This window comes from Medicago sativa, chromosome 5, assembly GCF_051527215.1.
Source record: "Medicago sativa cultivar Bolivia chromosome 5, Bolivia_mono, whole genome shotgun sequence".
Classification (NCBI taxonomy): Eukaryota; Viridiplantae; Streptophyta; class Magnoliopsida; order Fabales; family Fabaceae; genus Medicago; species Medicago sativa.
Genome location: NC_140753.1, coordinates 55,818,912 through 55,830,607, shown reverse-complemented (window position 1 = coordinate 55,830,607; position 11,696 = coordinate 55,818,912). Strand labels below are relative to the sequence as shown.

General features: G+C 34.0%; 1 protein-coding gene across 1 annotated transcript; it reads left to right on the top strand.

Annotated features, from left to right (window-relative positions):
* Positions 1-1,416: 1,416 nt before the first annotated feature.
* LOC146923251 (clathrin heavy chain 1-like) lies at positions 1,417-11,357 on the top strand. Its single transcript, XM_085715935.1, has 21 exons — positions 1,417-1,643; positions 2,564-2,764; positions 3,771-3,887; positions 4,010-4,069; positions 4,278-4,364; positions 4,836-4,919; positions 5,017-5,151; positions 5,235-5,297; positions 5,377-5,481; positions 5,596-5,708; positions 5,818-6,070; positions 6,173-6,309; positions 6,383-6,661; positions 6,754-7,756; positions 8,010-8,495; positions 8,621-8,791; positions 8,901-9,086; positions 9,261-9,383; positions 9,453-9,563; positions 10,118-10,363; positions 10,843-11,357. The coding sequence occupies exons 1-21, from the start codon at positions 1,599-1,601 to the stop codon at positions 10,870-10,872; spliced, it is 4,035 nt and encodes a 1,344-aa protein (XP_085572061.1). The 5' UTR covers positions 1,417-1,598; the 3' UTR covers positions 10,873-11,357.
* Positions 11,358-11,696: the final 339 nt, after the last annotated feature.

Here is an 11,696-nt window from a genome sequence, read left to right as displayed (position 1 = left end):
ATGGAATTTTTTAGGTTAAATTACTGCAAACCTAATACAACAAATGAGCGGGATTAAATTGCTGCAGACCTAACAAAATTAATAAATAAGGATAAGTAAGAGATTTATGTACATTCCACAATATGTTATTTCAATATTACAAATTATATATTCTTTCAAAAAAAATATTACAAATTATATATGACACCATATGCTGAATAACTATTTTTCATCGTTTATCCGCTAAAAAAAACGTATGTTGGAAAAATGGCGTAGAAAACTAAAGGAAGACAATCCGAATACAATAATTTTTTTTTAAGGAAATCCGACTACGATAATAATACGTATTTTAAAATTGAAGAATTTGCAAAAAAAAAAACATAACCATTTTTCAATGACAACCATTGAAAAATACTATTTAAAAAGTGTTACAAAATATTGTCTCACTCACGCCCCTCGGTACACCATACTCTAAACATCTCACAATAGTCTAAGAGATGAATATAAGAGAAACAAAAGTTAGATATTGTTTACGTATGTGAACACAAATTACAATAGATGGGTAACTTTATCCACTTTTTGTTGATGAGCAATGTAATTTTTTTTTTTGAAGAAAGTTGATGAGTAATGTAATTGTCACCATAAAATAAATGTTATGAATAACTTATGTTTGAAATTCTAAAAATTAATATAATAAAAAACTTAAAATGAATTTCTTCAACAACTTTTTTGATTTGGAAATCTTTAAAACTCTCAACTTATTTTTTGGAAAATTGCAGGGAAAGAAAATACAGGAAATGAGAGTATTTTTTTGTAAGATCAAAGTGAGAAGAACAAAAAAGGAATTTAAAAAATCAAGGGGGTAAAAGCATAAGTCTGGGAGGGGTATATAATGAAATTACTTATTATATCCGTCTTGTTCCCACTAAATTGTTCTAAGTACATTGAGTCTATTACTTTTTCCACCCTATTCATTTTTCGTGCGCCCTATTTTTTTCTTTCTGAAAATGCTCATGTGGTTTTCGGATTTTAGACTCCAAGCTGAGTTTTTTCTTTGTTATGGTGTGAAAAAAAAAATGAGATTTTTAGCAATTCGGATTTTATTTATAATCTGAAAACCTCAAAAAATAGGGTGTGTTCCTTGTCTTTTGTTCTTCAAGTAGATAGAGTGAGAAAAGTAATAGTCAAACATTTAATCAAGTATTGTCGACCCAATAACTCTATCTAGTAGGACCTACACATATCCTCAGGACGATCATGTAACATAAACTATTGGCTATTATTTTTCCCACCATATGACTTTCTCGCACGCCTTTTCGCTAGTGACATATAAGGTAAACTCAAAAACATGTTTTACTCTAATTTATAAGATATGGTTATGCAATCATGCCCTTGATTTTTAAAAAATATAAATGCTTATGCTTGCTTGTAGCACACGTCACTCTTATAACAAAACAGTTTTTTCTCTATTCTCTTCATTCCACTCTTTCACTCTCACTCACTGTGTTCCAAATTCCAATCTTTTACTCGCAAACTTTCTTCTTCAAAATTTCAACTCTCTCTCTCTCTCTCTCTCTCTCTCTCTCTCTCTCTCTCTCTAAAACTCTGTTTCGATTGTCATGGCGGCTGATAACGCTCCTAACTCCACGGAAGAATCCTCAACGGTTAGTAATTTCTCACATTCCCATTCCAAACATCAAACCCTATTTTCTGTTATAATAACGGTTTTTGCACTCTGCTTTTGCAATCATGTTAACTGTTTCTATTCAGCTGTGAGCGTGTGTTTGTTGCTTTTTTTTTCTTTCTTGTCAATACACCAACACCAGAAACTCACACACAATTGCGAGGTCCGGTTTAAACCGGATAAAGGTGTTCAGCCTAATAATATCGACATTGTTAGTTGAACTAAGTCTTAATAGCCGTTGCCGGTTATTAATTGTGCTTATTATTACTCCACTTGTTTAATTTTAATTTTTAGTTATTTTTATATAGATTAAGAAAATTTGTAAATAAATAAAAGTGTGTAACAATTTTACAAAAGTATGATTATTAATCTCTGAAGCATCAACACTGACACTAGATACGACAGTGACATTGATACTAGTATAGTGTCGGGGTCAAACACAACAGTTAGACACTAGACACGCATCGCACACCTTCAAGCTGAAATGTCGAAACTACAGAGTTATTAATTATTGAGAGTGTTAAGTCTTGCCATAGATGGATAGTGAAGTATAATTGACATAAGTGTGATGTATATTGTATTAGTTTTAAAATAGAGTTGGAATAAAATAGTGAAGCACGGATACGGACATGGATACCGGACACGTCAAAGACGCTGACACCCCGACACCACTAATAATTTGAGAAAATCACATAATTCAATGTAATTATGTGTGCCGGTGTTGTGTCTGTGTCGGACACGAGACATGTCCGACACCGGGACATGCCTAATCCGAGGAGTATTCGTGCTTCATAATGTTACGTTTATTTTTGTGTGAATGGGATGGAAGAGTAATAACATGACAATTTCATTAAGTTGTTCATTTCTTTTGTTAATTTTCTTCTGTTAATTATTTTTCAGAGCGTACCTTTGGAAGACACGCAAATAATACCATCATGCTTACAATACTTTGACCATCTGTTTTCTAGCGGAAAACTGGATGCTTTTGAGTCAATGAAACTGTCACGGCTAGCCGTAAGTCAAAACAAGCAGAAACTTTTAGGAAAATGGCTAGCAGAGGATAAACTTGAATGCACTGAAGAGCTTGGTGACCTTGTGAAGGTTCTGTTCTCATACAAATCTATAATTGATTCTTAGTTTCTTTATCATTCGAATATATTTATTGTTTCAGAATATAAAAAGTTTGTAATTTGTCCATTGAATTTGTTGATAATATGTTATTAATTTATACAATTTTCCACCACTAAACATTCATTTCCTGGTTGCTGGTTTGGTTTACTTTGTGGCAGCTAATATTAAGTTCAAATGCTAAGCCCTGTATGGATGAGCTTATATTTAAAATAGCTTTTGAGACTCATATAATGTTGTGTTGTAGAACTGATTTTCTTATAAGCATAAACAAACAGGCATTATTCCAACCCTTCCCTAGATCCCACAATTTGACAAACTGCCCCTAATAAACTATACTGAAATAATTAGTTTTCCCTTCCTTTCCCCGTTTATTGGCTTTTTGCTTTTGGTGTTTTGATTTCCATGTTTGCAAGGACATGCAAGCACTTGCATGCAGAGTCTAGGTGAAATAATATCTTTGTTACTGGATCTTTCAATTCCCTTTTGGAACGCAATATCTGTTCAAATCCATTGTTATCAATGTCTTACGACACATACTAGTCGTATCTCGATGCTAAACAAAACATGCATCCAATCGATAGAAACCATTGTGTGTATCTATTTTGACATGAATCACAGTATGAATCTATAACTCTAGATTCATTCTGACAGATTTTATTTTTGGTGGGGTTGGACAGTTGAACTTTGTGAAGCCAACCATATTTTTTTCGTCATTTTGATTTTTAACTTGAATCTTGCATTATCTTGACGTTCGAATATGATACATCAACTTATGTTTTTTGTGTATGTCACTTGTTTTTACAAGAAAATACTATATTTTTAATGTATCTTACAATTTATGATAAGATCCAATTCTCAATTTAGAAAAAAGTTCTTCCGATTCACTATTTGAATCTAGGTTCAATAACCATATTTAGATTGTTATATATTCCTTTCATCTGTCTTTACAATCATAAAAGACACACATGTATTGCAGAAAGTAGATAAAGACCTAGCATTGAAAATATATACTAAAGCAAGTGCCACACCAAAGGTTATTGCAGCTTTTGCTGAGAGGAGGGAATACGATAAGATTTTGACACACTCAAAGCAGGTAATGAAACATTTGTTTTATTAGCCTTTACAAAATCATGAAATTTGTGGGAATATTGGACTGGTAAATGAATGTTATACTTTTGCAGTACATAATGTATTTCTCTCCTTTATTTGCTGCAGGTTGGATACACTCTTGATTACTTATTTCTTCTGCAAACAATATTGCGAACAGATGCCCAGGTTAGTGTACTTCGATTTGAAATGATCAAGTTTTGCCTTATGGAAATACTTTATTCGTACACTTATTTCAGTTCTGATCATTGTGGTGCACTTATAAAATTATAGCACCTCATGTGTGCTACTTATGATGTTTATCTTTCTAGAATATATGTTATCTTGTGAGTTTACCTTTTGTTTATTCATTTACTCAGAACATGTTCCATTGCAGGGTGCTCTAGATTTTGCTCTGATGATGTTGCGAATGGAGGGGGGTTGCCCTGTTGACTACAACAAAATAGCTGATCTGTTTCTTCAGGTCTATTTAGCTCATTGTTCTCCCATATCAAGCGTAACTTGTAATTTGACCTAACTTAAAGAAGGAAGTATCATGTGCACAATTTCCGTCTCCATTTCATTCTTCATTTTCCTTTATAGAACCCATAATACTTGATTACTTGAACCTGTTCTACTTCGACTTTTATAAAACCATTATGTAATGTTTTAAGTGGCAGATTGAAGAACACATTTTTGCATTTCAGTAAATTTATTTTCTACTTAATGAAAAAACTAAAAATCTAATGGAATCAGGCCTTCTCTTTCCAAAGACTCGCATTGGTATTGGTTTTTAACCGTCCCGTGTATGTTTTCCTTTAATTTTGAGTACCGAGAACTATTTGTTAAAGCAAGAGCCAATCATTTCCTTTTGTTTGTTATTTAAGTGCTGGAAAAATCAAGTCGTCAACCCTTACTTTTGTTATTTAAGTGCTCTTATGTTTCTACTTTTTAGAGGAATATGATCCGTGAGGCAACTGCCTTTTTGTTGGAACTACTGAAGTCAGACTTACCTGAACATGGACATCTTCAAACAAAGGTTCCTTTATTTTCTTTGCCTTAATCTTTATCTACGAATTGATGGAGTCATAATATTTTTTTGTGATTTTATGAAAATTATCTCTATTCATTTTTAGCTGCTGGAAATCAATCTTAAGACCTTTCCAAATGTTGCTGATTCTATATTGGCTAAAGGCGTGTTTAGTCATTATGATCGTCCACGTATTGCTAAACTTTGTGAAAAGGCCGGCCTTTTCATCCGGGCTCTTCAGGTTCCTGGCTTTTCATACCAATGACTGACTGTAATTTGTTGTCAGAGTAATTTCTTGAAGTTTCGTGTCTGTCTCTTGTGCAGCATTATACTGAGTTGCCCGACATCAAACGCATCATTGTGAAAACCGATGCCATTGAACAACAGGTTTGGATTTCAGGTTCTAGAGTGACTGTATCTACTTGGTCGTTTATATGTTGTCTTCTTATTATAAAGTGATTTTCAGGCTCTTGTTAAGTTTTTTGGAACCCTTCCCCGAAAATGGGCACTGGAGTGTATGGAACAACTTTTACTTGTCAACCGTGGGGGAAATCTTCAAATAATTGTGCAGGTACTGTAACAGGGATCCTATGTTGTTCTTAAGACTTTTCCTTTTCAATTAAATTATTTTTTCTTGTTAATATAGTTTCTGTAGAAAATAATCTTACTAGTATATAATCTGCAGACTGCTAAGGAATATTCTAAACAACTGGGTGTTGATGCATGCATCAAACTCTTTGAGAAATTCAATTCTGATGAAGGATTATACCTTTTCTTGGGTGCACATTTAAGATCTAGGTATATCTAAATGAAGAATGAACATGGCATTTATTCTCTAGACGGACTATATTTTGCTTTTAGTAGTAATTACTTTAATAATTTTGGCTTTTGATTCTATATTGTACAGTAAGAATCCTGACATTCACTTCAAGTACATTGAAGTAGCTGTTAAAACGGGACATATTGCGGAGGTAGAGCGTGTAACCCGGGAATCATGCTATTATGATGCTGAGAAGACAAAGAACTTTCTAATGAAGACCAACCTTCCAAATGCACGGCCACTGATTAATGTGTGTGATCGTTTTGGTTTTGTTCTTCATCTCATACATTATCTCTATAGACAAAACATGCTTCATTATGTTGAAGAATATGTTCAAAGGGTAATTTTTTTTTTTTTTTTTTTTTTTGCGATTGTACTTAATTTTGAATCTTTCTATGCTAATCTTAAACGGAATTTCTAACATTATATTTCTTACCTATAGGTCAATCCTCAAAATGCTCCTCTAGTTGTAGGGCAGTTGTTAGATGATCGATGCCCTGAAAATTTCATTAAAGGTCTTATACTCTCAATTCGTTCTCCTTTCCCAGTTGAGCCTTTTGTTGAAGAATTTGTAAAGAGGTATGATATTTTTCTCTCTGCCCTGCATCTCCACATTACCATATTATTTTCTCATTTTACATTCTATATGCAGGAATCGTCTTCTTTTGCTTACTCAGATCTTGGAGGATCTTGTGTGGGAGGGGAGCCGAGATGTACATGTGCATAATGCTCTTGGGAAAATCATCATTGACAGCAATAATAATCCTTTACGTTTTCTCACAACCAACCTATATTATGATTCTCGTGTTATTGGTAAATATTGTGAGCAAAGGGACCCTACACTTGCCGTTGTTGCTTACACAAGGGGGAAATGTGACTATGAGCTTGTTAATGTGACCAATAAAAATTCCTTGTTCAAACTCCAAGCCATGTGTGTATACATTTCTTCATTAATATTGTGTTATTGTATTTCTAAATGCTAGTCTGGGACACTCGTCTTATTTATGATGTTGTTTGTGTCAGATATGTTATGGAACGGATGGATGGTGGCCTCTGGAAAGAGGTTCTAAATCCTGGGAACGTGTTTAGAAGGCAGTTGATTGATCAAGTAGTGTCTACTGCTTTGCCTAAATGCAAGAATCCTGACCAAGTTTCAGCTGCAGTGAAAGCTTTTATGACTGCCAATCTTACCCATGAAGTAATTGACCTTCTCGACAAGATTGTGCTACATAATTCTGCTTTTAGTGCAAACTTCACTCTAAAAAGCTTACTGATCCTTGCTGCAATAAAGGCAGATCCTTTAAGAGTCATGAGTTACATAAATAGGCTGGACAACTTTGATGGCTCTGTTGTCGGGAAGGCGGCAGTGGAAGCACGCTTATATGAAGAAGCTTTTGCCGTTTTCAAGAAATTTAATCTGAATGTTAAGGCTGTTAATGTCCTGCTAGATAACCTTAAGACCATTGATCGAGCTATGGAGTTCGCATTCTATGTTGAAGAAGATTCTGTATGGAGCCAGGTGGCTAAGGCAAAACTAAGAAAAGGCTTAGTAAGTGATGCAATTGAGTTGTTCATCCGTGCAGATGATGCCACTCAGTTCTTAGAGGTCATCAAGGTTGCTGAAGTTTCAAATGTATACCATGACCTAGTAAAGTACCTTCTCATGGTTAGGCAGAAGACCAAAGAGCCTAAGGTGGACAGTGAGCTTATTTATGCATATGCAAAGATTGGCCGGCTTGGAGAAATTGAAGAGTTTATTTTGATGCCAAATGTTTCTAATTTGCCAAATGTTGGAGACCGCTTGTATGCTGATGCGCTTTATGAGGCTGCAAAAATTATATTTTCTTTTATCCCTGACTGGGCTAAGTTAGCAGTAACATTGGTGAAGCTTCAACAATTCCAAGATGCTGTTGATGCTGCTAAGAAAGCAAACAGTTTGAAAACATGGAAGGATGTTTGTTTTTCCTGCATTGATGCTGGGGAATCCTCCTTAGCTCAGATTAGTGGTCTCAATGTTATTTTTCAGGTGGCACCATTTCTAGATTACACTTTTATTTATTTTATCTTGACAGTAATACCACCCCCACCCCTATGTCTCCAATTTTCAGTAGCCAGGTTTTCCGCTCATATTTCAATTTCATTGCATGCAAGTTAATGGGATGTGTTACGGTGAAGTGTAGAACATCAAGTTATTAGTATACACAATAAGTAGCAGATAAACTGTTGATTTGTTTGTCATTTTCCGTTTTTACGGCTAATCACTCATCATTTTTATGAAGGCGGACGATCTGCAAGAAGTTTGTAAGTATTATCAGAACAGAGGACGCTTCAATGAACTCATCTCTCTAATGGAGAAAGGGATAGAACTGGAGTGTTCTCATGAGAGTATCTTTACTGAGTTGGGAGTTCTTTACGCAAGATATCGTCCTGAGATGTTAATGGAGCACATTAAGTTGTTCTCAACTAAGCTCAACAGTCTCAAGCTTTTTCAGGCGTGTAATGAACATCAACTCTGGAAGGAACTCACATACCTATATGTGCAATTTGAAGAGTTTAATAATGCTGCAATCACTGTAATGAATCACTCTCGAGAAGCATGGGACCACATGCAATTCAAACATATTATAGTAAATGTTGGTCGTGTAGAACTATATTATAAGGCTGTTCACTTCTACTTGCAAGAACATCCTGATATTATAAATGATCTTCTTAATGTGCTTGCCCGTCATGTGGAACACGCCCGTATTGTAGAAATAGCGCAGAAGGTCTATATTTCTTGTACACTATTGCCTAATATCTGTAATTTTAATCTTATTAGGTTAAGTAAATAATTAGTTATAAATGATTAATGCAATAATTATACCTGTTGCTCAAATTTTCTTATTCTTAGGCGGGCCACATCCGATTAATAAAGCCATACATGGTTGAAGTTCAAAGCAGCAATGTGTTTGCGGTTAATGAAGCTTTGAATGAAATTTATGTTGAGGAGGAGGACTATGATAGACTTCGTAAATCAATAGATTTGTATGACAACTTCAATCAGATAGGTCTTGCGCAGAAGGTGGGTTTTCCTTATCTTACTTATTTGGCCAAATTGAGTTCTACATCCTTTTGGCAAACTTCAAAATTTTAAATGCTTATTTATTGGCTTCAACAATACACACGAGCAGATTGAGAATCACGAGCTCCTTGAGATAAGACGTGTTGCTGCTTATATTTACAAGAAAGCTGGAAGATGGAAACAGTCCATTGATTTGTTAAAGCAAGACAAACTTTACAAGGACTGCATGGAAACTTGCTATCAATCTGGTAACCAGGAACTCTCGGAGGATTTGCTTGTTTATTTTATTGAGCAGGTGTACATTTTATTATACCCTTGTCTAAAAAGTATTCATATATTAGATCCTGGTCAGATTAGGCCCTGTCACATTCTGCGCTGTGACCTCTTCATCATTATGAATTATATTCATTCTTTCTACACTTCATTATTGCTTAATTGGTCATGCTTTATTTCTGTATTTGTTTTTCAGGGGAAGAAAGAGTGTTTTGCATCGTGCCTCTCTACTTGTTATGATCTAATACGGCCAGATGTTGCATTAGAGCTAGCTTGGAAGAACAATATGATTGATTTTTCTTTCCCTTATCTCTTACAGGTATGTTTTTTCACAAGGGTCTCTTTACTTTTTTCCTTTTGTTCATAATCATTTTTTATTTTTCTCTAGTCTATTCGGGAATATACGAGCAAGGTAGATGAGCTTATAAAGTACAAAGTTGAAGCAGAAAATGAGAAGAAAGTTAAAGAAAAGGAGAGAGAGAACATTATTGCCCAGCAGGTACTTTTTTTCCTGGATTTTTCGATTCTTTTTATAAATAAAACCCAGATTTTATCATTTATTTGACTATTCAATCAACCCAACAAATATTTTCAATGATCTTTACAAAATGGATCTATGTTCAGTTGCTATCTATTCCAATAGAAAACTTGTTCGTATATAACATCATTAATTGCATATTCAAAATGGTTTCACAGTAAATGTTAGTTAATCTTGTCTATCACTGATAAGTGCAAACTAGTTTATTTATTTTCTTATTCTTACTTCTAGTCGGTTCAATGAGGGAACATGTATTAGATATCCATTTTTGTTTGGGAAATCGAAATCTGTAATACATGATAAGACCGTCCATCACCACTAAGAGTGAAGGGTTCATACGTCTGAGTTGACCATTTCTGATGTCAAAAGGGAAATATTTTGTTTTCATGAACTAACTTATAAGAATTCATTCTATATTGTTTTGTTATTGTTTAAACCCAAATACTCTCAAAACAAGCAATTTAAATAGAATTCTAATTCCAAAATTTCTTCCACCTTTCATGGCATCACTCCAGATTCCACCGACATCAAGAATTTCTGTTCAAATTCGAAGCAAGTTCAGATTTTTATTTCAGAGCATCGAGCATTTCGTATCGAATATTTTTCACCAGGAGCGTTCAGATCGTTCTGTTCAGCACTACAACATTGTTCTTCACCAGGGCTGCAACAATATTCTTTACCGAGGGCGTTCAGATTGCTCTGTTCAACACATCATCCTCCAGAGGGAATACAAGGTCGCACACCGATTCCTTCATCAACAGGTATATGGAAATAATAAATACCCGTTTTTATTTCCTTTTATTCTTTTACTTTTGGGTTGTTTTTCAACATTCTACCATACAATGTATCAAGATTTTTATATTGAGCCTAACTCAAACCTATAAAACCGATTTGTAAGGCAAGAGGTGCCACTATTTATAAAGAGCAAATCTTGCTTGAGCACAAACATAAATAAAAAGTGGTTAGGCACACTCACATAGATGGAAGAAAATAAATGATAAAGAATTTAGTCCCATCATTCAATTATTTTTTCTTTTAATTTTTTTAAGGTATGTGTGTGTGCCTAACCACTTTTTATTTATGGATTTAGTATCTGAAATTAAGTACATATTACATATGGATTTTTCCTACCATAGATTATAAAACTAATTGAATTTTCGCAGAGTGTGCCTGTTGAGTAATTTTTGTTTGCCATGTTCTATTTAACTTTTCATTTATATATCATGATTCGATATTTCAGATGGATGTGCGTCAAATGAATGAATCATAACCTTGCAGCTCATCAATTGCAGGAAGTATGTGGATGAAGGATATAGTTACTGTTGGCTTAGTTGATGGATAAATAAATGGGAGCTTACATTGACAAATTCAAGTGTTTTGGTACACAATAATATATGCAACTCCATTAGTATCCGAAATTCACGTATTACATACGGCTTTTGCCTACCATAATTTCTAAACTAATTGAATTTTTGCAATGTGTGACTGTTGAGTATGGTTGAACTTTTGTGCATAGGATAATATAACTTTATTATTGATAAAGTTTAATAAGAACAGTATACACATAACATCTGTTACATGAAACTTATGAATGTATTGAAGTTTATATACCCATCACATTTGGGAAGATGAAGATTTTTCTTTATTGCTTTACCACACCAGTGGTTGTCTAAGTCGAATTATATGATTGTACAAACTTGTATATGATGTTATGAATAATTTTTGTTTTCCATGTGCTATTTGGATTTTCATTTATATAGCATTATTCAATATTTCAAATAAACGTGGGTCTAATGGATGAACCAGAACCTTGTGGATGATGGAAAATTGTGGTAATAGTAGAGTTGGTTTAGTTGGCGGGAAAATACCTTTGTATTGGATTCAGAATTGAACATCTCAGAATATGATTGATAAATAGTTTGTTTGGAATCTGTTTCATCAAGTATTGAAAGTTTTAATATGTGCATGGCAGCAGTGAGTATAGTCCCTATCTCCAATAATTTTCTCATGATAAACAGCGGAGGTAGTATTACGAAGAAAGTCTTGTTATAGAATAATGAGTTTAATTTATACAAGAAATGTACGCATATTCAA

Bases quoted from the DNA above. Each gene is read 5' to 3' on its own strand.
- LOC146923251 (XM_085715935.1), top strand. From the start codon at position 1,599: ATGGCGGCTGATAACGCTCCTAACTCCACGGAAGAATCCTCAACG. The intron at 6,310-6,382 runs GTATGATATTTT...TTCTATATGCAG, and splicing joins GTTGAAGAATTTGTAAAGAG to GAATCGTCTTCTTTTGCTTA. The intron at 9,087-9,260 runs GTGTACATTTTA...TTTGTTTTTCAG, and splicing joins TTGTTTATTTTATTGAGCAG to GGGAAGAAAGAGTGTTTTGC.